Raw genomic sequence first — 26,200 nt, forward strand, 5'->3', positions numbered from 1 at the left:
ATTCTAGTACCTACAAACACATAGTACTTAGTATCTGGCTTGGTCCTGATTCCTAATTTCACCTTTTCACTAGTTTAATACATGTTTATTTCAACCATTTCTCTGCATCGCTGATTTTATTTTATATACCCATCTCCACACTCCCTCAGCTACCACTGACACTATACAGACACATTTGCACCTATAGCCACAATGAGCTATGTTGTGGACTGTCAAGTTGCAGGACCACTTCAAAGCATTGGAAAATTACTCTTCAAAACCACCGAACTGTGGTAGCCTGGTGCTGGAAGATGCAAATTACAACATCGACAAAGCACCCCAGTCATAACATCAGGAAAATCCTCTGCAGAAGATGTAATACAGTTGAGCTCAATAAAGGCATCCAACACATGCAGCTGACTTAATGAACAAGGCATTTCCACCTCAGGAGTATCATCAAGAGAAGCTTTTAGGATGGCAACTTCCCAGCAGAATATTTCTGCTCCATTTTCACCACCATAATGCTAGAAAATTGACCCTATGAACTGAAGAGGTCTTCAGTTCAAGACTATACCAAGACTGCAATCTGAGTAACAAGCCACCTTTTCTTAGAAGTCCATAAGGAGAAAAAAAGAGTAATAAATGGAAAACTATTAATAGTCTTCCTGATAAATATAGGTAATTTTTGTCCTTTCCACACAGTTCAAGAACTTGCCACTCTTCCCACTGCAGAAGGAAGCATTTTTTCAAACAGAAAACAGTAAATCTTATCCAACAGGCTAGTTCTGCCAACATCTACATTTCCACAAATCCAACGTATTCTGCATAATAAGCAGAAAGTGGCTGTGGTTCCCACAAAAAGGCTGACAGCTCACCCAGTTCCAAGTCCATCTCCCATTGGGACGAACACAAATTTTAGAATATTTTTCAGGAGGACACAGCATCCTCTGCTTTAACACACAGTAGCCCACATGCAACAGTACTCAGCGTCACACAGAGAAACTCTTCACTTGCACTATCTAAAGCGTTTCAGCTCTTCATGACTCTCCTTGCCTTATCTTCCTTTCCTGAAATCTTTCTTTTGTGCACTGTACCTTTCTGCCTCCCAGATTGAACAGCCTCCAGCAATTAAATTTTCCACCCCATTTGCTCTAAGTGACAAAGGACTGAACACCAACATTAAAATTATCACTATTATACCTCAGCAGGCAAACCCCAGGGAAATCAGAGACATCTCATAGGCACAGTTTCAATCTAGCAATCAAACCAAAGGTTATACAACTGCAGTGTCATTCCCTCATTCCCATTTTCTCTATTTGGAAGCTTTTCTTCACATTCATAATGAATTCAGACTCTACTGAGCACACTCCCTTCTCGTCCCACAGCTGCACCACACTAGGTATCCAGTGTTCTTCCTGAAAACCAGTGTCACAAAACACAGGTAGTAGGAACAAACAGCACAACAGACATCATTTTTGAGGGTTTTATTATTACAGTCAAATTAAAACGCAACAGAGCCTGCTAAATTTAGGCTCTTTGTTTGTTTCGGCACAAAACAGAAAGCTCATTGCACAAGTAGGGAATTACATGTTAAAATCTGAATTGAACTACTCTTTCCCAGAAAGAAAAATAATCCTCAGTTAAGGTTCTCTTTCCGTGTTCAGAACGTACAATGCTGTATGCCAGCACACAGGACAAGACTTGGGTGAAGATCCCCTTGACACATGGAGGCAATAGTCAAAGAATAAACTCCTTTACAGGCAGGAAAGGGGAGAAGGATGATTTTTTACTATCCAATGTAGTGTGAAGTATCAGCTATTGCTCAAGGCTTAAGTTCCAACTTAATCACAACAGAGGGCAACTTGCGTCGTAACTAAGAAGAGAGGAAGTACAGTACCTGACATGCAAGAGATGTGAAACAAGTAACACTTCTCCTCAGTGACACATATCTGGATTACAGCTATTTTGGCCATTTTTCCTTTAGTACGCGATGGTGGCCACTCAATATCAAATCCAACAGCAGCTCCATCTGACAAACTCTGCCTGAAATGAAACAGATTTTCTTCACATTTAACTGTTCACATTCTACCAGTATGTAACATGTCAGGTTTAAGTCACCTTGCAGAAAAATGAGTAAGAGTATCCAGCCAGGGCACCTTTCCTTTCACACATAGACAACTCAGAAGCCATTTTAAAGTCAAGACCATGCGGAGGTGAAATTTCTGCTTGTTCCAAAAGCTACAAGAAACCCTTCAAACCTTAGCAGGTCTTACTGCACACAAACAGTAGGACAGCAACCATCAGGAAACAGCCAGATACAGAAGGGGATGGAATAGTTGATGTTCCCTTCAAGGCGTGTTGTTGATTTATCCACTCACACTCCAAGTCTGGCATATAGTTTACGTACTATGAGCTGTGCGAAGCAAAAATGGGGGAAATTATAATCTATTTGTATTGTGAATTGGCTACCTTTTCTTCAAACATTCACAAGTTACTAATTAACACATATGCTTGATTTTTTTACAGCTCATACTTCGTTCTGAAGTCACTGAAGTTCAAGGAATTATCCTTAACAGAGAAGGCAAAGAACCTGCGTTAGAGCCTTTACTGCTTCTGCTTAAAGGGACTGCCAGGTTCAGCAGTGGTGTCTTCCCTAAAAAAACAAATGGGCAACTGTAACTGCACATTACAATGGAGAGGTATTTTTAAACCACCACACGCTATCGCCAAACCAGGGATAATTCACCGTCACGAGAAATAGGTTGAGTTTGTGCCTGCAGCCAGTAAGAGACCTTTGCCACACGTAACAGCTCATACAACCCTGTGTTCTCTGGCTGAACTGCCAGGAGCAGAGACATAAAGACCCAAGTCCTTTTTAGAAAGGAAAAAGCACTCAGAAAAAAAGAAAAAAGAGTAGGAGCTATTACCTGATATCTTCTGAGAGAAGGGAACAGTCACTGGCTTCGTAGCTGTAGATGATGGAGCCACGGAACTCTAGGAACGGCAGCCCGTCTTCTAAAACACTCCTCTGGACAGCAGACTTCTGGCAAACAACAGCTGGAACAGTCTTGGTTACCTGGTCACAGAGACATTAACACTGCAACTGCTGCACACAACTTGAATGGCCGATTCCAGCAAGGCTGGTGCTACTGGTTACGGTAACCTTGCAGCAGAACCGTGCTCCACACCCAGCACCAGGACTGCAGCCAGAATAGGCACACGTCCCCCCTTGATAAAAACCTTCAGGTTGATGTCTAAATTTCTTTGCTTAACTCCAAGCACTTGGATTGAAGTCACACAAGCTGAATTCTCATCTCAACTTGGTTTATTTGGATTCTTCCTAAAGAGGTTCAATTGTTTTCCAACTGCAAGGTTAGGAAAACCATTGTCAAAAACCCCTCAACATTACTTGAAATTCGAGGAAGAAAATGGACAATATAATTTGTTATGGTCACTGTTGAAGTTCACACCTGGCCAGACTACCATCTTCAGACACCTCTATTCTATACAGCTCTCTACAACAGCTCAGTGTCCCCATTTCCTCTGTCCCATGTTCCAGTTAACCCACTGTGCTTAACCCTGCCAGATAGAGAAGAACTTCAATAGTCTAAGTAAACTCCACAGATTTAAAACTACATGAGATATTTTCAAGGACCCATATCCTCCAGCAACTGATGGATACTGGTTTACCAACTGGAGGTTTAAGCACACAAGGTAAAGTGCAGTTGGCATTTCCCCTTCCCACCCCTTTCAGAATCATAATTACTAAAAGTTTTTGACTGATCAACTTACTTGAAATACAAAACTTCTGATAACATAAGCCCGCCTGAAAAACCTTCAGGTTGCTTAAAAAGCAAGCAAGCTATGACGCCAGTAAAATCATATACGATTAAGTATCACACAATAACACTAGGAGAGCATTATCTTGTCAATCAAGAGGCCACATCACATGAAAACAGGTTTCAATACAGTTGCAGAAACAAATTGTCTGCAAGGGGGAGATGCTTGCTGATTTCATGCCTGCACAGAACATTTCCTCCAGTTAATAAAGGGTGAAAGTTTAATAAACACTTACTCAAAGAGCTTGTTGAGGCAGGGGGCCACAGTCATCTTGGTTTTAACTGCCATTTCTAAGTATCCATGCTACTAATCCTTCACTCCCACTTGACAGAAGGAAAACCCCTGAACTGAGTCTTCTGCTTTCCTCTCATTAATTTGTTTTGTAATTATTAAAGCAGGTTCACATGTTACAGGGGTAGCTCCCTTGCAGCAGGCAAGTTTACACTGAAACTGCCCATATATGCAGAAAGTAAACATCCAAGGACAAATGAACATTCTTGGAACACCAGAAATTGACATCATCTTGATGATGATTTAATTCTTCTTGTAACTCTGAGCTGGAAAACCTTCTGCAACACTGAACCTGTACAAGTGAAGGAGGCCTGAGGGCCTTACTAGAACTACCTCCTCTGTCAGGCTACAACTTGAGATCCTAAGTGACTTAAAAGAAAAAATCCCCAGTCCTTGGTGGTGCACAGCCCACAAAACTGGGTGAGCAATGCTCCAAAAGCTCCCTTACACTTCCATGGTTTTGTCACCAAAACTCAAGATTATCAATAAGAAATTTCTATGGAGGTAATGGCAACAGCCTGTGGTCAAGACCTGATATTTCAATGAAAATAAAATAAAGAGGGAGACTTCAACAAGCTAATTCCCCCAGATAAGACACAAGAGCACCTAAACTTAACTACAGTTCCTAGGACAACCCAGCTGTACAAATCCACACATGTCAGAGGCACAGGTTAAACTAAAAAGCACATGGTCCAACAGTGTTTTATTATGCAGCCTGCAACTAATCAAGTCCCTACCATGTGATGACATACCTTGTTATCACCCAAAACTCCCTCCTGGCTCTGTGTAAGCATCCACTGTGGGTATTTATTCTGCAGAGTAGTAGTTAGCAAATTCATTTTATTCATTTTTTCCACACTTCTGTTATTTTTACGTAAAAAAGAAGAAAAAATAAAACAGTCAGTATTGCATAGAGACAAGCTGTTACGATCATCAGGCCAGAAGAAGGTTACACCAGACCACTACCTTGAACTGAAAACCTTTTCTTCATGAGAACCAACACTTACAGAGCTGCCTGTGTTACATGGTTAAGAGCTTTAGGCCTCATGTTTTTGTTCATGTGTCAATAAGGAGAACTTCTTCTCAATTTTTCTGGGAAATCAAGTTCAGTCTAGTTTTATAAGGATCAGTACCTCAGAAGACTACACCCACTGCCATATCTGGTCAGCACAGCCATCATTAATTAGACCAATTTATCTGGTGTTTTGGATACCAGAAGAGGAAACAGTCAGCTGCATTTGTGACAAATTAAATCAGAAAAACTCCAACTCCAAAGAAGAACTATCACAGTCACACAAACATTGCCCCAAAGCCTGCATTCCCTGCACAGGACCTCAGGGCTTCAAGCCCACAACCAAGATAAGAAAAACCACACAGACTTTCTAGGACAAATTACTGCCCAACAAGGCACATGTTGTTAAGCTCTCTGTTGCAGATCAGATGATTTTTGAGGTTATTTAGGTATTTGTCAGCCCTGGACTCAAAGTGAGCTCACCAAGCAGAGGAAGCCTGTTCTCTGGCCATCAGTAAACGCACCACATACCCTGGAAAGGGAAGGCACTGCAGAGAGAAGCAGATAGAGACTGAATTCTGGAAGACCTGTTGTCTGAAATAGCAGTGGATTTTCAGCCCTAACAACTGGGGTTTTCTCTTTGGGAAGCAGAGCACAATTTTTTTAGTTGTGAGCACAGCATCACCATATCAGAGCTCTCCCAGCTTCTCGTGTGATTTATAAAACCTCCTGGTGAGGGAATAAAACAGCTCAAAAAGAAGAAGTTTACCATCCTGCTTCCTCCCATTAGTCCTGAAGTGCTCAATACATTTTAACAACAAAAGCAGACCACTTAGTTACAACACACGCACCAGCTGCACTTCCTCAGCTTCTTGGTTAAGGAAAAATCCGGGGAAAAACATGCTGTTTCAGTTACTCGGTACTCAAAAACGCCTTTTGATGATTATCCAGGCTAGGCAGAACTTGACCCTCGGTTATCCGACCACTTCTGCAGTAACGTAACCAAGGCCCCCCCCAAACCCAACTCCACACCGCATGTGAACGCTAAACCACTCGCGAAACAGCCACTCGCGAGCCGCCTCCCTCACAGTCGCTCTGTTCCCGGGAGCTGCCGCCGCTAGAAAGCGCAGAAAGGAACACGGCGACTAGAAACGAAGAGGAAACGCCCCGCAGCACCCACACCCCCACCCTAAACTCACCCGTGCCCAGCCTGGCGCGGGCAGCTGCCCAACACGGGCGACGAGAGCGGCTCCGCGCTAACACGGGTCGTCCCGGGACAACCGGCAGCAGCCAAGCCTTCATCCAGGGGCCAAAACGCCTTCTTTCTTCACGGGACAACCGCAGCCTCCGGGCGGGCACGGCGGCAACCCCGGGAGACCGCGGGGCGGGAAGGCCCCACGCGCCCCGCTCCCGGCCCACGGGCCCGGCGGTGCCCGCGGCAGGCCGGGCCCGCCAGCGGGACGCTGCCCCCGCGAGCGGCGGCGGGCGCGGCCCGGTCCACCCTTGGCCGTCGCACCAGCCTCTTGTCGGCCACCGTGCGCCGCTCCGGGGCGAGCGCAGACGCTGGCGCGCGCCTCACGCTTTAAGCGTCACGCATCGTCGCGCTCTTAATACGTCACCGAGGCGGCCGGCTCCGCCCCCCCCCGCGCTCCCCGCCCCCCCGCTGTCTCCCCGAGACGCGGCGGCGGGAGGTTACCCGAGGTGACGCGCATGCGCGTTGGGGCAGGGGGCCCGGCTGCCGCGGGGCATTGTGGGCACTGTAGTCCCGGGGCCGGGCGGGCCGCGCACCCTCCGGCGAGCCGACGGCGCCCACCGCGCTGCCGCCGCCGCCGCCGCCGCCGCCGTCCTCGGCCGGGCGGGGCCGGGCCGGGGCGGGGCGCGGCGGGGCGGGGCGGGGCGGAGCGGACGGCGGCGGCGGCGGGGGTGCGCGCCAGCCCGTGGCTCTGCGCGGCGGGGGGGCGGCGGGGCCGCCGGCTGCGGGCGGTGGCGGCGGCGGAGGCTGAAGGGCAGCGGCGGCGATGGGCGCTATGGGGTGAGTGAGCGGGCGGGGGGCAGCGCTGGGGGGAGCGACGGGGCACGGGGCGTGGGAGGGGGGCAACGATGGGGCAGGAGGTGCCGTGCTGGGGGGCGCCGGGGGGTCTGAGGGGCAGTGCTGGGAGCACTGGGGATCGGTACTGGGGCGCGGGGGGGCAGAGGGGCAGTGCTGGAGGGCAGGAGAGTGGTGCCGGTGGCATTGGGGGGGCAGGAGGTGAAGCCTTGGGGGTACCGAGGCAGGAGATGCGGTGACGGGGGGCACTGGGGGGGTGGTACGGGGGCACGGGGGAGCGGGAGGTGAAGGTCTGGGGGCAGCGGGGCAGGAAATGCAGCGATGGGAGCACTGGGGAGCAGCGCTGGAGTGCTGGGGGTGGTGGGGAGCAGGGCCTGGGGCACTGGAGGGGCAGTATTCGGGCGAGGGAGGCAGAAGGACAGGGGGGCAGTGGAGGAAGGGAGGCAATGCTGAGGAGGACCCCAGTGCCCCACCGATGCCCTGGGGAGGAAGAACAGAGGCGAGTGATGGAGGGGAAATGCAGCAACTTGGAGGGGGACCCTGCAGTGGGGAGTGGGAGCCCCGGGGGGGGTGGGCTGGGGTGCCCACCGATCGCTGGGGCAGCTGGAGGGGTCTGTAGTGCCAGAGAGATGGGGCTGGGGGGCAGGTTGCCATACTTGGGCCGGGGGGGGGTATGGGGTTGTCTGCAAGGCAGGGAGGGCTGCCAGGGTCGGGAGCGGGGGGCAGACAGACGGTGAGGGCACCAGTGCTGCGGGAAGGGGGGCTCCCGTGTCTGGGAGGACGTCAGCCAGCCGGCGGGAGCCAGAGCAGGGGAGGGGAAGAACACCCGGGATCCCTCTGGCTGCGATGCTGCGTGCCGTGGCAGCGGAGAGGGATGCAGGCGTCTTTGTAGGGAGAGCGGCGCCGAACGGAGACGCCGCCGAGATGCCGAGCAGGCCCCTGATGCTGATGTTGTCATCTGTGTCTCTGTTATGTATTATTTCCAGCTGATTGGTAAAGATGGAAAGAGAGAGAGGAGGAGGAGGAGGAGGAGGAAGGAACCTGGGAGGCTCTGGTCTGCACAGGAGCATTTATTCCCAGTCCCAGCAGTACCATTACCCGGCCTCCTCCCCAGGGGGCTGCATGGAGATCCAGGAGCTGGCCTCCAAGAGGGTGGACATCCAGAAAAAGCGATTTTATCTGGATGTGAAACAGAGCTCCCGAGGCCGCTTCCTGAAGATCGCCGAGGTCTGGATAGGAAGAGGCAGGCAGGACAATATCAGGAAAAGCAAGCTGACCCTCTCCTTGTCTGTGGCCGCCGAGCTGAAGGACTGCCTGGGGGATTTCATCGAGCACTACGCCCACCTGGGCCTGAAAAGCGTCCACGGTCACCGGCACGAGCACAGCAATGACAAAGAGCAGCATCCCCGGAGGCGACAGCAGCACCCGCCGCCTTCGCCTCCGGTGTCTGTCGGCTCCGAAGAGCACCCTCACAGCGTCCTCAAAACGGAGTACATCGAGAGGGACAACAGAAAGTATTACCTGGACCTGAAGGAGAATCAGCGGGGGCGCTTCTTGCGGATTAGGCAAACCATGAGTAGGGGACCTGGCATGATGGGTTATTTCGGCCACAGCTTGGGACAGGAGCAGACGATCGTCCTTCCGGCGCAAGGAATGATTGAGTTCAGGGATGCTTTGGTCCAGCTGATCGAAGAATACGGCGAGGGGGACATAGAGGATCGCCGGGGGGGAGGCGATGAGCCCCCGGATCTCCCCGAGGGCACCTCCTTCCGAGTGGACAACAAGCGCTTCTACTTCGACGTGGGATCCAACAGGTACGGCATTTTCCTGAAGGTAAGTGAGGTGAGGCCGCCCTACCGTAACACCATCACGGTTCCGTACAAAGCGTGGACACGGTTTGGGGAGAATTTTATCAAGTACGAAGAAGAGATGAGGAGAATTTACAACAGCCATAAAGAGAAAAGAATGGATGCTAGAGGGGACAGTGGTGAAGAGCAAGAGGGTCTCGAATAGAGTGCATTGGACTGGCTGTCTGGCAAAATAAACGGAAACAAAACAAGCAGAAATTGGTGAGAGGGACTGACCTATAGTAATTTCGAGGCGCCCCGTTTTTTTGTAAAGTCCTTTTCCGGTAGTTCTTGCTAATTCTACTCCGTGATGTTATAGGAGTCTGGTTATCCCGTTAAATCACGCCCAGAACATCTCTGTATGTCTTATGAAAGTACCAACCTCCCGAGTCCCTATGAGTCAGCTGCTTCGAGTGTTGGAGACTGTGGAAGTACGCGTATCAGCACAAAAAAAAACGGCACTCTGACCTTTAAATAGTCTAGATAAGGCTTGTGTGGCACTTCAACGTGATACAAAAAAAAAAACCCAAAACCCAAAGCTTATGTTGAAATGTATCGGTTTCTGCTTGTGATGGGTTTTCCGGGACCGAATTCTGCCCGTCCTCAGTCAAAAGGCTGAGCAGCGTAGCCGTAGGGCGTTTACGACAAAAATCGGCTTCCTGTGAATTGCTGGAACGCGGATGAGGAGAGGTAGAGGTTTTAAAATTGACATCTGCTGGTTATTGAGCTTGAAACGATATTCTGTTGTGGGTAAAAACCTCGATAACCAATCAGACCTTTATAACGTGCTGGGGAAGAGCGGAAAATTTTTTTTTCCTTTCCTAGTTTTGTGCTGACCGCGTAACCCCAGTGTCCCAGGGCAGCGAAGCTCTACTCGAGTCCTAAGCCTTCTGAATTAATGGCAATGAATAATGACCCACTCCTCATCTACGTGTTCTGCCCGCGCGAGGCTGGTGGGGTTTTTTTTATTTGTAATGTGTTTGTCCAAAATTTCAAAAGGTATTTTTGTATTAGGAGTGTTATGGGTTCCAGCGGGCAGCTGCGGAGCGGGTATTTGGAGGTGGAGGGACCGCCGCGACCCAGGCTCCCAGCTTCTCTCCCAAATGTGAGATTAACCCCGTTGTGACGTTACCCATGTGAGGAAGACACCGGGGCGTTGTTCTCCTCCCGCTGCGAGGAAGACCTTTGGGGGGTTTGGTGCACCGTTAGATTCGTATGAAAAGGGGATGTCTCTCATACCTACCGGTGGCGCGTTTCGGAAGCCGTGGTTAACGCCACGTCAGGTTTTCTGTCGTGTCGATTTTACGGGGGGTGTTGTTAGGAGAGAATATCCGTGCCCTGCCATCGCCCGCTTCCCACCCGCTCAGAGCTGGGGCTGTCCTCAAGCAGTTCGGTTCCCGATCGCCCACCGCCAGGTTTCAGCGTCGTCCCGCTAAAGTCTCCGTAACGTAAATTTTCCATCTCACGATATAAACTCTCTGCCTGGAAGGAAAACGTGTGCGATTAACCTGTTTAGGAGGTTGACGAAAGATTTTGAAAATTCTTTGTCGTATCTTAAAACGTGAATACTTAGAACATAAGGGGCTTTTCCAGCTCCGGGCGACCGGCTCCTTCTCCTCTAAACCGGTGGGAGTTCGATTGAGCTCCAGGTACTTCCAGTAACGTGTTGCCTACCTTTAAGGTTTGGTTTTTTTTTGAAGTAGGCGTTACTGTGTCTAATCAGATATTTTATAATCATTTGAATCATTTTTTAACAGAGTGGCCTAGTGCACACGTGGACCAGCTGTTTTTCCATCCGACCATTACACGGTTATTTTTTTTAATCTGTTGGGAAACGTACGTATCTCCAACCAGACCGTTCATCGCTCTTAGTCTGGACCCACTTGCACGCTGCACGGCCACGCTCAATCCGAATGCTATTACCTGTTAACGTCATTAACCATAACGAGAAAAGTTGGGGAGGCAGGGGTGGGAACCAAGAGGATAATCTGGACTTTAGTTTGGGTATTAAAACTACTTGATCTGTTTTAACTTTAAGGAAAAAAAAAAAAAAAAGAAAAAAAAATAAAAGCTTGCACCAAAGTCACCAAAGAACCTTTAGGAAAATGTTACAGTTGTGACAAGAAGTAAGAAAGATAATTTCACTGTTTTAGGTGATTCCCCCTTTAGGTAAAACCACACGTAGCGGTTACAGCAACCAACCTTTGGCTTAGTGTCAAAAACTCCCATCCGTTTCTGCGCAGATCGCTCTTCCAGGTACTTTTTCAACTCCTCGGAGAGACGTTCTCGCTCCACCACTCGAACAGCTAGCGGACCGTGATGAATCAGCTGGAGGTTAACTGGGGCGCTGGTTCATCGTCGCTCTTAGGGCTTTGGTCCCAATGGTTTTAACAGGTCAATTAGAAAAAAAACCCACAAAACCAACCTTAAAATAACTCCGTACGTCCTATTATTGGTGTGAAACCAGAATTTAGTGAATGAATCCTTGATGCGTACGTTAACGTATCGCTGACTGCTGCTGCCCGTCACAGTGCCTGGAGTAAAAAATTAACTGATGTTCCAACACACCGGAGCTATGAATGTACAAACTTTTTACGCTCTCCTTCCCTTTCCCGTTTCTACGGTCCGTTCCTCCCCTCCGAGCTTGACCTCTCCCAGTCCCAGCCTACCTTTGCCTCAAGGGATCGTAAAAGCTCCTACGTTGGGATTCGCCCGAGTGACCGTGTGTAAGTGCTCATGCCTTCCCTGTGTTCCTGTAGCGTTGGTGAGGAAAATACTTGCGACGGGCAAAGCGATTGGAAAGGGGTATTTTCTTCACCGTTTTAAAAGAAAAAAAAAAAAATAAGGTGCAGAACGGCTTTCCTTGTTGCTGCCTGTTTGTTTTTTTTTTAAAAAAAAACATTATCTTTTGTTAAGGAATTGGCCGATGGCGTTAGTTTATTGTAAATATCACCCAGGAATTCAGCGTCTGCTGGCTACCGGCTCGGGCTCGGTTCCGGCACGCAGGTATCCCGTAGGATTCACTAATGCGTTTACTCCCCCTGGCGCGCGATGCACCTTAAAATCCGAAACTGGATCGGGATCTTCACGTCCGTAGCCGATGGCCCGTGGGTAAGCCGCTGGCCACGGGTTTCCACCGCGACGGGAAGCACCCGTGTTTGCAGATGGTGGCGTTGGTGGGCAATGCAGACTCACTCGAAATGTAGCCATGCAAGACTTGTAACGGTGAGATTCGGAAACGGGTTCCTTGTCCTTTTTGGCGGCGCGTCTTCAGCTTCCGAGAGCGGCGGTAACGCCGGCTGCTCGCGCGCGGAAGGGCCCATCGAGGTGCTGGGGAACGTCGAATCCCTAATGCGTTTGAAGTGCTCGTTCCTGATGCCCTGAAACCGCCACGTCCCTTAAACTTGAGAAAACAAGCTTATTTGCACTAGAGAGAACGGCCAAAAACAATCCTTAGGAGGACAGGGTGAAGAGCACCGGTCTGAACCTCTTTTTCTCATGAGAGAATTTCCTATTCAAGCCCTCACCTCTGTTTCGAAATTGTATGGTCCCGGCAGAAAGTCTGTCAGTTCAATAATTAAATCGTAATGCACTTTATATTGTGTAAATAATACTAGGAGCACATTTCTGCTCCCGTTCTGGTAAGGGGATGCTTCGGTAACGTAGCCTAACGCCGAAAGAAGCCGTCTCCTGCATGCACGTGTCTGTTAGAGACCTGTCATACTTGCTTGGTCCAGCTCCACTCGTATGTTAGAGGAGGGCAGGTGCTGTATTGAGGATCCTCTCGAACCACCGAGAGTGGAATGATTTTATCTTTTCTTTTAAGTTGTGATTTGCAGAGCTGCTGGGCGTCCTCTGCTCCATCGTCGCCGCGGCTCCTCGCCCCTTCTGCAAATCGGGCCCCCAATGTTGCTGCTGCGGCTTAAACCTCAGCTCTTCACCTTTAGTCTCGACAAAGCCGAGTCCAGCAGCTCCCTCCTACTTGGCTTTCCCCACTGTTGGCACAGAAGCTGGGGTGGTCCCTAAAAACTTGATCCCGGCCGGAGCGGGGCTGGGGGGCTTCCCCTGCCTTGCAGCCGGGGAGTTGGTGTTGAGTCCAACCCATCGAGCCGGCTTTCTCAGTGAAGTACGGAGGCAAGGGCGTGCTAACGAAGGGTCGGGAAGGGTTTTACACTGGTGGAGCGAGGGTGACCCGCCGGACGCTCCGGAGGGGATGGCAAAACCTGCCGTGATGGCTTCATCCCGCCAAGTCTGGATGATGAACTTTACCCAGCGAGAAGCTGCAGCGGTTGTTGGTAACCTACTCGTCGTCGTGTTTCTTATCTGTATCCAATATATACAAATCCATATTCACGTGTAGGCATTAATATATTTATGTGAGTATATTGTAGCCTGTAGTAGCTCGTAGCGAAATAATCTTATTTATCCGAAGTACGCAGTGTAAAGAGGGGGTGGTTTTCTCCTACTACCGGTCTGGATAAACGCGTTATTTCTCCGAGAGCTGTTTGTCATGGCCCTTGTAAGATTTCTGCTCTTAAGCACTCTCGTCCCTTGGATTTTTGGCAAGGCTGCAAGGGAAAACGTAGGCAAAAGAAGGCAAAAGTCTTCCTTTGGCGGTGGCACTGAGGTGAGGTGAGAGCTGTAAGGAAGAGGCGGCTGCAGGTACCGCCGGCCGCATTGTGTTTCAGTGCCCTTTTACATTTTTTACATCTGCCCTTTGCTCTGCAAATCTGTACTACCATGTTCATAAAATCCCAAGTAGAAGTATTAAAAACCCGTCCTTTATCCAAAAAAAAAAAAAAGAAAAAGGAAAGCAATTACCAAAATCAATGTCAGCACACTTTTTTTCGGCTAAAGATGTCGTAGTCTAACAATTGCATTATTATTTTTTTCCCTATAGCCTGTCGAAGCGAGCTGAACTCGCAGGGAAGGGAGTTGGTAGTGGTTTGGAAGCCTACTGCTCGTTTGTCTTGCAGCCCTTTTATCTGAGCGTAGTAATTTTTATAGCAGAAAGAGGTTTACTATTGTGTATTTTTATTGGGCAGATTTTGCACCAGGTCGAAAATTAATTAATAAGCGGTTTTAGTTCCACGGCATTCCTACTTTTGCTGTACATACAGTATATATATACAATTTATAAAATAATTCTTAAAGAGAAATATACCTTCCCTTTAATTTTCTATGCTGCTCCCTCCAAAATTAAAATGCCCTTTATTTTTAACTATTTAACATGTTGTGATGTGTAAAATTCACCTTTCCCCCTCCTACCCCTCCATTCCTTTCAAGGAAAGGTTGTATCCGAAATAAAGAGTGTACTCAAGGAAGAATGGAAATAAAGGCTACACCTAACGACTCATAAGCTGCTTGCATAAACCCGAGCGAGGCTGTCACCTCACAGCCTTTGCCGAAACAAATCGTCCCTCCGGCGTTGATCCCGATGGCATGAATGCCGGCATTGGGGAGCAAAGCTTGTCCAGTGTATCTGAGATCTCCGAATGGACTGGGAGAGCGTGATACGTTCCCGTAGACGCCTGGCAGGCTCGGGCCGTGAAGCTTGTCCCCTTGGATGGGTGTGCTGATGGTGGCTTGAGGTGGCAGCAGGTTCAAGCCATCCTCCTCGTAGCTGCGGATGATGCCGCATACACAAGTTGTTTCCCAACTGTAGGACGTACTCTCAGTTGGGCGGTGGGTATATCATCTTTATGGCATTAACACTAGCGTGGTGATGTCTTCTGTTGACCCTCCTGGCTTTTCACTTTCATCTGGACTCATTGAAATTTCCTTGCGTAGATGCAAAAACAAGCAGATGTGAGCAGCTGGAGAAACAAGATTCACCCATTGGGCTTTTGTCTTCTTTGTAGAAGTGAAACCAGTAGTTGGTGGGAAGGGCCTCGGTTGCCCTCTGCGTCCTACGCGCTTGCAGGTCATTATTGCGTAGCCCGTCGGTGCTGTGAAATTGTGGCCGCGGACGTTTTGCGGTGATCCGGCCTTGCCTAAAAATGGCTTAATTCTGTCGTGATCACAGGAAAAAAGCCCTGGCCGGGGGAACGAGGTGCTTCTGGACTCGGGCGTTTTGGAAAAAGCTAAAGCCAGATCTTTCGCCGCTCTGTTTCTCCAAAATCTGCAGAAGCTTTCATGGGCTGACACTGATTTTTCTTCTTAATATTTTGCCACGCCCGTGTTCAGTTTCCCACCTCTACCTCCACAAAGGCAAGAGTATTTTAAAGCATCGAAGTAAAATAAAATATCAGCAACTCCTGATAGATGACTTGGTTTAAAAATTGCTTTTCCAGAAATGTCAAAGCATAAACTGAGGTTTTAGGAGGCGAACGTCGTATTGGCGTTTCTGCGACAGATGTAATTAGATTGTTCCTTCCACATGCCGAGGCGTCACGTGAAATGTGAACCAGCAGCCTCAGGGCAGTCTTATGTACGTTAACTTCTAGAAACGCGTACGCTGGATGTACCCTCTGGCCTTTTCATGCTTGTTGGATGTGTTTTGTGTTCGTAGTGTATCCAGAGGTACCAGCCTAGCCTCGAGGTGCCTGGCTGCCACCCCAATGAAACCATCATCAACGATTTGCTAATTCATTTTCCTAATTGACAGGCTACCTCGAAACGCTTGGAGGGGCACGTGGAAATTGGTAGTGAAATTTCCAGAGTAGCCGCTGTAAATAAAAAGAGATAAACTCCATCTTTTGGGTGTTTCAGACCCATCCTACGTACAAGCGTTCAACGGGGAAGGAGCACGGCTCTTGCCTCGGAGTCGTTGGCTGGAAACGCAGCCGGTCAGATGGGGTTTCTTAACTGCAGTGGGGGAAATCCATCCTGCAGGCAGAAGTTTGCGTCTGGCTCTTTCTTCGTCTGGCTCTTTCTTCGTCTGGATCGTTTGCCACGCAGAGATTAATTGGAGGATGAGATCGCCCTTCGTGTCGGTTGCTGGGAGAGAGCTACAGCTAAATCTCTCTGCCCAGCCCGGCTAAGCACGGTGCTCAGATAACATCTGTGAATTTATATGTGTGACACACATAGGGAAAAGGAATATTAAATATATATATATTCATATACATATTAAAAATAGTAATTTTTTTCCTGTTTCCAATAGGTCTTTCCCTTCTGAGACGTTAAAACGTTAGCTGTCCTCTTTCCTGTTTTCCGTCTCGGAGATGTTCACCGTGCAATACGAGCAGGGAGATAGATTTCACAAGCAATATCAACGTGCTATACTATTAACGTTACATCTTTCCGCTACAGATCGCGTGCAATAGAATCTGCCTTTCAAAACAGCAGAGAGTACGTGGGATAAAAGACACGGGTTAACTTCAGGCTCTTACGAGTATTCCCATCTGGTCGTTCTGAGCACACGTTGTTGGCACGATGCGGAGGGAGAGGGGGAGTAAGAGCAGAGATAAGTGCTTCCCACCGCCGCAGAGGAACGAAAAGGCAGGAGGGGGTGGAGGGAAGCGAGGACGAGATTCGTGTTCCAGGGAATCGCAGAGCACGGCGATGGTTTTATCTGCGGTAGGAGGAATGGTTGGCATTGTGACCGCTGGAGTCCCGTGGAGCCAGGGAAGGAGGCAGAGAGCCCAGATCCTAATGCTCCTCTTGAGGACCGCATGGGGTCTCTTTGGCAGGGTCTCCTTCCTCTTTGGGACACATCTGTCCGACAGTAACATGCTCTGCAAGCGTTGAGTCTCATCGACAAATCCATTTGGGCCAAACGGGTCCGATGGACGGAGTTATCACTTTTGCAGCTTGTTTTTTAAGACTCAAGTGGCTTGGCTCTTACTGTGCTCGGAGGCTTGCCCAGGAACACCTGCAGAAGCTTAGGGGAAGCTACAAGTGTTGGTGGCCTGTAAGGTTCGCCCGTGCCATCCCAATTTATGGATGCCTGCGTGTGCTTTTCACCGGAACCCTGCTCCACGCACTGCTTTGACTGCCCCCTGCTCTGCGAACCAGTTGGGGCTGTGTGATGGAGGATGATGTTATCGATGGGACAGCTTCTCTTTTCCATTGGAGAAGAAAGGTGTTGGTGAAGGCCGGAGGGCATCAGAGGGAAAGACAGCGGCTTGCAAGGAATGAACTCCGTGCCTGTCTTTGCAAAGGGGTTTGTGTCGTTTTTAACAAGCCTCTTTGCAGATGATCACCGCTTGTATCGCCTTTGTTTTCCTGGGCATCGCCGTTGGTACTCTGAGGTCTGATGTACGGAAGCGGTCGATGTTAACAGCTGCTGGAAGCTGTGCTTCGAACCAGTGAAGTGCTATAATAATTGCGAGAACTCTGGAAAAGCTGTCGGCATCTCAAGCTGGGCCTCCTGATAATGGAGGCTAGATCACTTGGACTTTATTCTGCCCGTGCCTATGTTCCCCACCGATAAAACGGGGTGGATGATACCTCCCTACCTCAAAGGCGTGTGATAACATTGAGTCCGGTTGGCGTTAAGAGTTGTTGTGATGATACTGATGATCTCCGAAAGCAAAACAAGCAGAAATTTGGCGTGACGCGTACCGAGTAGATACGTACGCGGTGTTTGGAAGGTATGCGTAGGTGAGGCTTTATGGCATAACTAATTAACTAAGGTACAGACCCTGCCTACAAAAGGCGGGCCATTTCCTCCTGGCTGTGGAAGAGGCAACGGCATCCTTGGAGCTGCAGCCCAGGCTGGTGAGCAACATCTGGTGACCCCAAAGTGATATGTCTGAGAGACCCTGAGGACTGCAACTCCCTTGCTGGAGCCAGAGTAGCCCAAGCCGGAGCCAGGGCCAGAGCAAGAGTCCTTTGGTAAAGAAGGTAAAGCCGCAAGCCCGGACGTGGTATTCGCGGGAGGGAAGCGTGCTGGAGTTGGAACGAATGGACTGGGTCTCTGCTCACTGTAAAGCCTTCACTTTCCTCTAAAGACCAAAAAACTGTAAAATGAAAAGGGGGAATTATGGCTTCCAATTATTATTACCCAGCTGGCTTGAATTGATTGGAACTGAATGTAATTAACTAATTAACTAAGGTTGAGACCCTGCCTACAAAAGGCAGGCCATTTCCTCCTGGCTGTGGAAGATGCAATGGTGTCTTTGGAGCTGCTGCCCAGGCTGGTGGGTAACATCTGTTGACTCTGACGTGATATGTCTGAGGACCATGACTCCCTTGCTGGAGCCAGAGTAGCCCAAGCTGGAGCCAGGGCTGGAGCAAGAGTCCTTTGGTAAAGAAGGTAAAGCTGCAAGCCCGGATGTGGTATTCGTGGGAGGGAAGTGTGCTGGAGTTGGAACGAATGGACTGGGTCTCTGCTCACTGTAAAGCCTTCACTTTCCTCTAAAGACCAAAAAACTGTAAAATGAAAAGGGGGAATTATGGCTTCCAATTATTATTACCCAGCTGGCTTGAATTGATTGGAACTGAATGTAATTAACTAATTAACTAAGGTTGAGACCCTGCCTACAAAAGGCGGGCCATTTCCTCCTGGTTGTGGAAGATGCCATGTTCTTGGAGCTGCAGCTTGGGCTGGTGGGCAACATCTGGTGACCCCAATGTGATATGTCTGAGAGACCCTGAGGACTGTGACTCCTTTGCTGGAGCCAGGGCTGGAGCGAGAGTCCTTAGGTAAAGAAGGTAAAGCTGCAAGCCTGGACATGGTATTTGCGGGAGGGAAGTGTGCTGGAGTTGGAACGAATGGGCTGGGTCTCTGCTCACTGTGAAGCCTTCACTTTCCTCTAAAAACAAAAAATTGTAAAACAAAAAGGGGGAATTATGTTATGCTATTATTATTACCCAGCTGGCATGAATTGAAACTGAATGTGATTAACTAATTAACTAAGGTATAGACCCTGCCTACAAAAGGCGGGCCATTTTCTCCTGGCTGTAGAAGATGCGATGATGTCCTTGGAGCTGCAGCTCAGGCTGGTGGGCAACATCTGGTGACCTCTATGTGATATGTCTGAGAGACCCTGAGGACCGTGACTCCCTTGCCGGAGCCAGAATAGCTTGACCTGGAGCCAGGGCTGGAGCAAGAGTCCTTTGGTAAAGAAGGTAAAGCTGCAAGGTATAGCTGATGTGGTATATGTGGGAGGGAAGCGTGCTGGAGTTGGAATGAATGGACTGGCTCTCTGCTCACTGTAAAGCCTTCACTTTCCTCTAAAAACAAAAATTTGTACAACAAAAAGGGGGAGTTATGGTATCCTGTTATTACCCAGGTGGTGTGAATTGAAACTAATGAACTAATTCCTGTTATTACTCAGCTGGCATGAATTGAAACTAATGAACTAATTAACTAAGGTACAGACCCTGCCTACAAAAGGTGGGCCATTTCCTCCTGGCTGTGGAAGATGCAGCAGCATCCTTGGAGCTGCAGCCCAGGCTGGTGAGCAACAATGCTTGGATTGCATGCAGAAGGAGGAAAGGAAAAGAAACCTATGTACTCGAGGAGGAGGGAAAATGGGAAGAGATTGTGTAATTAAGTTCTCTATGCATATGTACAAAGTAGTGGGAATTAAGGTTACTCGGATAATCCTTAGTTCTGGAACTTCTTGACCTTTGATTGCTCCTTTTTCCAACTTTTTTTGAAGCCGTATTGTCATATGGTTCAATATGATGGAATTGTTCAGTAGATTTGGGTTTTCGATCACAAACCTCACAAGAGCTCCTGCACTTCCAGCTTCCTTTCCAAGAAGGATGAAAGACCAAAGAATTCCAAGGGTGAGGAGGATGAGAGGATGTTATATGAGATGTGTTACAATAGGGCTGGCAGGAACCTGGGGAGAACATCAGATGTGGTCACCCAGTCACAGGTGAGACTACCTAAACCCGACCTGTTCTGCACACTGGTTTTCAGCTGAGCTGGCGCTCAGGAGTCTGCAGGAAGTTACAAAAGAGTAACCTTCCTGACTCTAAACTTAAGTTTACGAGTATGAGGGTGCCTCTAAAGGTCTGTTTCAAGGTCCACACAGCCAAAAGCATCTTTTTCCCAAGTTGAACAACCTGGGAAAAAAAATCTGCTCTTTTAACATCTGCTCTTTTATATCTCCAGTGGTGGCTGTTCCCAGGCTCTTTCAGTGGTTCACCCTGCTTGCTCTCAGACACTTTTCCTGCCGTCTGGCCTGCGTGTCCCTTACTGCTGTCTACTTCTATCGGTTTTTTCCTTACAGGCCGTCCTCTTGAGAGGAGTTAGGGAAGCAGTTTGTTCTTTTTCTTGCCGCAGCTCTTTTCCATAATTGAAGACTGTCATCAGGTCTCTCCTGCATCCTTTTCTAAGCAAATTGAGAGCTTTTCACCAAGGGTGATTTTTAGCCTTCTTCATGTTCTTGTTGCTTTCCAATGAGTTGGGTCTTTGTCTTGGCTCCAGAAGGACAGAATCCAAAGTGGAGAGGGGTTTTTTCAATTGTGATCTCACCAGCTTCAAGTGCAAGGATTGCAAATAACATGAGGTTTTGTACACCTGCTTTTTTGCAACAACATTATTTGCAGCCTCTGGACCAGTTTGTAACTCAGTGTCCTCCTTGGTAGAGCCACAACCAAGGCAGTGATTTCTTACTCTCTGTGTCTATTGTAGTTCTCGCCCTTCTTTAATAGTTTTAGAAAATCAGGACTATTAAAATATTGGAGCTCGCGTTTTCCACAAAAGCTTTGTGGTAGAATTTTTTTCTGGGTGGTGTAATTCATCTGTCATTCATGCCTCTGCTTATTTCCCAAAAGGACATCAAAAAGGTGTCCATCAACAGGCATTGTCCTAAATATTAAATATTCTCCTAAATACTAAATATTATGACACACTCCCCATCGTCACGATAGAAGCAGAAACTCTGGTGCTAAGAAGATAGCTCTTCAAACCCAAACTTAAAGAATGCATCTAGTGACAATATAAGCTCCCTGTACCAATAGGTTTGAAAGTACCTGCTTTTCCTTGTGTTCCCAAATCTCCAAGGATCATTACAGATAAGTGTATTTTCATCAGGCAAGAATGTGAGCAGTCCCCAGAATATTTACATGAACTTTGCTAGCTTCAGCTAACTTTTTGTCCGAATCGGCACTCCTCTCTGCTTATTCTGCCTCTCCTGTTTCCTCTCCTGCCCTTGTCATTTGCGCTTGTGCTCCGTCTTTTCCTCCTCTAACATCTCTGGGCTTTCTGATTTTCAGCAGCGTGAGTTTGACACTGCTGTTACTGGTGTCCTCCAAATCAGGATCTCAAAGCAGAACCAACCCCCCCTTGAATTTCAGTTTTCCATGATCTTTCCAGCAGTAAAACTCTCTGTAAAGGAAGGGCAGCTCGTTCTGCTTCGAACAGAGTCAGAGCATCAGGTCATTATCAGGACCTGGAAAAAAAAAATCCCCAAGTGAGCAAGACACTTGGCTTTTGTATTCAGTCCCAGGTGGGTCTTTCTTCCATGGGGATGTCCCTCCTTCCTCCAGATAAGTTTTAAGCCCTGCTGTTGACTTCCTGGGTGGGGAGGCTACATATGGTGCTGCTCAGGAAGTGTTTCAGCCCCCTTCTCTAAACATGGTTGTGTTGCCGTCTCCATCCCGCTGCACAGTGCCCACCTGGCTGTGCCATGTAGCTGCCTGAAGAACCCTTGGCTTTTGGTTTTTTTCCCAACTCTCAGGAGCTTCAGCCATGCTGAAAGTTAATTGGATTTTCCTTACTAAGGTTTTTATTGCAAGGTGATCTGATGGCTTTGTGTAGGTATAACTGTAGAGAGCTTCCTTGTGTTCCATGCAGGTTCTCCCACTGCTTCATCATCACTCGACACATATAGCCGAGCACCTTCCCGAAGTGCGTTTAAGTGTACGACTGACGTCTGTCACGCAGCAGTTGCTGTGTCCTCCCTTCTCTTCCTAGGGGAAACGCGGAATGTGCCAACGGTTATTTTTCTTGGTTATTTTTAACGTCTGTGAATTATCTCTGCCGTTCTGCCTCCAAGCTGTAAAGGGTGAGCTGAAAGCACATTGTGTGCCAGCAGCAGCAGACCCCGGCGGCTTCGCAGCACGGGAGCAGACCAGAGAGCTGGTGGGGGGCAAGTCCTGGATTTGGCATCGCTCCCCTCGGTAAGCAGTGTTGAACAGGAGTTGTTCTGTCTCTGCCATTTCCCTTTCGACCGTTGCTGCTGTGCAAATTGCTGGTTTTACTTTGAGCGGAGCGTGGAGGAGTTGGCTCTGCCGCTGTGCAGTTGGGAATTACCTGATGTTAAAAAGACCATCTCTTCTCTGGGAAGCTCGAGGGAGGGGAATTTAAGGCTGGAGACAGCAGGTAGGTTTGGGTGGAGGAGAGGTGATGGAGCGGTACTCTGGGTTAAACGAAACTCAGCGTGCAGTCAACGGACGCGTTTCTGTTTGGGATGCGTTCCTGGTGGCAGCTTTTTCTTTTCCTCCAGATTTTTGAGAGCTTTCAAGGTCTTTATAGTGCTGATCAGAACAGATATCTGCAAGGGAACTGAGCTGCCTAGGAGGACAGTCTCTTTGCCAATGAACTCTGGATAGAGTTTGAAAACTGTAGCATTGTGCTGGTGCCGCTTTAGAAGGAGTTTTTCCCAGCTAAGCCTCACAGCAGGGAAGAGCAGAGGCTGTTGACAGCCAAGAAGAGAGGGCAAGGCTTTGATTGAGTCCTTTGCCGTAGTATTTATCCTACATCCTGTAACTCCGTTGATGCACGCCGAACGCTTTTCTTCTCTCTCCGCCTTCGCGGTGGGTGCAGGATTATACTAGTGTGTCCATGTCTAGTAGTTAGTCCTCTGATCCGGGAGGGATTTTGGGGCAGGCTGCAGTCTTTTCTGAGTTCCGATGCTTTTGCAGATTCATAAGGATAAATATGCAAGGGCCAGCCCTAAAACTTGGTGCTGCTGCTTTCTGTGCTTCTAAATGATCCCTGGCAAGGGGATTTTGTCAACTGGTGTTCATTTAATGCATCCATCTCCCGTTCCACCCCAATCATCAAAAATTATTTTACTTTCAAGTCCTTTAAAGCTGTAGTGTGTCTCCTGTTGATGTGATCACTTTCCTTTGAGATACAAAAGGTTTTACTGGACCCTTCCCAAAGGTTGTGTGCACGTCACTGTAGTTAGCAGTGACATTTTTTAATTTAAGCATTTTTAGTAATCCCCCCTATCCTGGTAAAATTAGGGAGTTTTTTGGCTCAAACAATTACAAAGCTAAGAACAGGCACCACGTTTCATGAGGTGAACCCTCGTGCTTCTTATCTGAATGTATCATTTAAATTGGCATTTTATTTCTCGCTCCATCTGGTTGCAAAACATCAGGGTCACTAAAGCAACATGGGCAGCAACCCCTGTAGATGTCCATATCCCTCAATATATAGGAATGTTCTCATCTCGCTTGGCTCACAGGGCCCTATCCTGGTTCTGCTGTTCCTTTTTCCCCAGTTTGAGCACTTTATTTATCAGTCTGGTTTGTGTCTCGTGGACAAGCTGGCTCGAGAGCCCTGAATTGAGTTTTTCCTCAGCAGTTCACCACCTTTTTTTTAAGCCCTTGCTTATGAACCTCTCTGGGAATGTTGTGCAAAGCCCAAATATTCCTTGGTTCCCTCTGTCCCTGTGCGTTTGCTAACTGCTGCAGCCAATGTAGGACAAAATGATGTGTGGCTGGTTATATTTTTCCCAAGCAGCCGTTTTCCTCCCTGCTTATTTTGGTGTGCTTTGGCCTTGACCATCCCAGGGACCAAAGGTGTGCTGTTCTGCAGCTCTCATCTGCTTCTGCAGCCATTGCATGGATGGTGGGACTTTGGGAGGTGTTAACTCATGGTTGAGGCAGGTTCTTGCAGGGCTTGGGGTGGTGCTGCAGCAAAGGAGAAGTTATTTAACTGTTCATTCCCTCTGTGGTCTTTCTCATGGCAAGTAGGGTTGCACAAATGCATTCCTTGGGACAGATTTGATCACATGCTTCTCGTAGGTTTGCTGCATCCTCTGAACAGATAGCGTGCAACGTGTTGCTTGTAGATGACGTGTGACGGCTTCCCCAGGGATGAGCTTTACTGCATCTGCTACAAGTATTGGCTCTCAGCTTTGACTCTTGCTCCTCGCCACAACTCCCTGCTGTGCCTGGATCCTTTCTTATGCGTAACCTTAATTTTGCTTCTTTGAACGCGGAAGTAGGCTGCAGTCTGGAAGTATGCAGCTGGAACTAAATGTTGCCAGGATTTTGTCCTCCCTGGGACGGTCAAATTGGTTGCAGAATAATTAGAGTCACTTTTCTCTGTGTGTGTGACAGCAAGGCGCTTCCACATGGGTTTGGGAATCAACCCAAGGGTTTGATGTGGGTTTGTAAATTCAGGTACGTGGGACGAGTGTACCCGCAGCACAGCAGATATGAAGATGTTGAGATAAGAGCTGTGCCTCTGCCAAGGTTCTCATCTACTTTCTTACAGTCCTGCGCTGGCTCCGGTTGCTGCAGTGGGTGCCCATGCAAGGAGCCACCAGGATCAGGGATCATCAGAGCCTGCAGGCGGGACCTGAGTCAAAGCAAAAACAGAGACCTGAGCTCGGCGAGGGACCACCATGTTCTATATCACAGTACAAAAGGGAAGACGTAAACAGCTTTATCCTGAATCCTGCAGGAGCCCAACTATTTTAGCCTTCCTTTGCTGCCTTGTGGGACTTGGAGCTCTTGCCTGGTGCTCATGTAAGGCAGCTGCTCTGGAGAGCATACGGACATTTCTGTCCGGAGATGGCCGTGTGCTGGTCTGCATGAAAACCTGCTGCGTCCCGGCCCCTGCGCTCATAACAGCGTTTGCTGCCTACGCCAGCGCAGCCATCCTTCAGCGCCTTCGGGTCTAACCCTTTGAGTTAATAAGTGATAAGTTCCTTCTAGCTATCTTATTAAAAAAAGAGAAGAAGAGGAGAGAGGTGCTGGCATCACCTGGTGATCATTTTCACAGATTTTGACAGCTTTTAACCATGAGTTATCCCAGTGAAGGCATATTACAGAGACTTTTCTTTTAAAAATGGGTTAAAATTGTCGGTTTATTTGGCAGTGCATGTTTTGTGCTGACATGTGTGCATCCCCGAGAAAACCCACAATCCAGAGGTGGAGCCCACTCACTCCTCCTTGCAGCAGCAAACTGCAATTTAACCTGTTGCTTTCCTCACTTCTTTTCTGCTCTTAGGAGACACCCTCTAAAGTAGGGATAATGTCTCTCAATGTGCTTATCCCTTTTTAGACAACCTGCAGCCTCACAAAGTTTGAACAGCAGCCCACAGTTTCTGAAAGCTTCTTGCCTTTTCTGAGATGATCCAAGAACGGGAAGGGACTGCAGCTCCAAACCTGGCAAAGATGCAGTCTGTTTTGCTGGCTAACCTAGAAAGGAGCAGTTGTCACCCCCAAAGTATTTCTGCAAGCTCCACCAAAAGAGGAACAGAAAGTTAGAGGAGCAGCTCTTGAGACATGAGCCTAGAGGTAAGAGTGAAGACAGCCATTGCTTGGACTTTGCAGGTTTTTTTGGAGACCATGGTGGCTCTCTGGGGTGGAGTGGTCTACCACCCACCTTGTTTGTCACTGAACCTCCTCCTGAGGTGGGTTCTGAAGTGCCTCCCCGCAGAGAGACACAGCTTTCTCAGCCTTTCTGTGTCACAGGAGGAGAAAGAGAAGCACCAACTGCAAGATCCTCTTATCTTCCTCACCTCCTCAGGCTCTCCACGAAGATCTTCCTCCTCCATACCGCAGCCCTTGAGCTGTTGCAATAAGCCCTAGAGCTGCTCTCTCTGGTGGTTGAAAACCTGTGCTGACCTCTTCCTCTTGGCGAGGCTGAAGATGCTGTGCAAAAGCAAACAAGCTAGAGGTGAAGGCGTGAGTATTTTTCGCTTGCCTCAGCCTAAACACCAGCCTCCTCCAGGCTTTCAGTCTTCCAAGAGCTTCCCGCCTTTCTAGCCAAGGCGTGTGTTTTCTAGGAAAAAATTGGTCGTTTTGCACTAGCAATAACCGGAGTCCTCTTTCACTAGTGAAGGCATTTTCTTCCTCTCCTTTGAATTTTGTATGAATGCAGAAACCGATGTGAAATAAGAGTTGTCGTGTTGGGAAAGGGGAGATCAGAACAGAGCGTTCCTCTAGATAGGGTTTGATGCAATTTGAAGCTGATTGTAGAAGATTGGCTGGAAGGTAAACTGATTTGGGCTAAAAAAGCTGGTGCTGTTAAACTGCATTAGTGATTCTTCAGCAGATGGTTCAAAATAGCTTTTTTGTGACCTCTGCCCTCTA

The 26,200-nt window shown here is 48.5% G+C and overlaps 2 protein-coding genes across 6 annotated transcripts in view; one reads left to right on the top strand and one right to left on the bottom strand.

Moving 5' to 3' along the window:
* The window catches only part of WRN (WRN RecQ like helicase), a 45,214-nt gene extending 40,013 nt beyond the window's left edge, over window positions 1-5,201 (bottom strand). Inside the window, exons 1-4 of the mRNA XM_086612436.1 lie at window positions 5,118-5,201; window positions 4,863-4,971; window positions 2,907-3,022; window positions 1,877-2,022 (exon numbers count right to left, since the gene is read on the bottom strand). Coding sequence (XP_086468562.1) covers window positions 1,877-2,022; window positions 2,907-3,022; window positions 4,863-4,971; window positions 5,118-5,170 — 424 coding nt within the window. The 5' untranslated portion in view covers window positions 5,171-5,201. The remainder of the gene's footprint in view (window positions 1-1,876; window positions 2,023-2,906; window positions 3,023-4,862; window positions 4,972-5,117) is intronic.
* A 1,914-nt stretch (window positions 5,202-7,115) lies between these two features.
* PURG (purine rich element binding protein G) overlaps window positions 7,116-26,200 on the top strand; it is a 29,900-nt gene continuing 10,815 nt past the window's right edge. For 3 of the 5 annotated variants that reach the window (XR_015222148.1, XR_015222147.1, XM_086611516.1), the window contains exons 1-2: window positions 7,116-7,154; window positions 8,156-9,002. Coding sequence is in view for 2 of the 5 variants with exons in the window: in XM_086611516.1 (XP_086467642.1) it covers window positions 8,169-9,002 (834 nt within the window). In the remaining 3 variants the exon portion in view is untranslated. Of the gene's footprint in view, window positions 7,155-8,155; window positions 10,970-26,200 lie in introns of those variants that run through there. The other 2 variants (XR_015222149.1, XM_086611514.1) reach the window with 2 other exon arrangements.

The sequence above is a fragment of the Tauraco erythrolophus genome, chromosome 5 (genome assembly GCF_009769465.1).
Source record: "Tauraco erythrolophus isolate bTauEry1 chromosome 5, bTauEry1.pri, whole genome shotgun sequence".
Lineage (NCBI taxonomy): Eukaryota > Metazoa > Chordata > Aves > Musophagiformes > Musophagidae > Tauraco > Tauraco erythrolophus.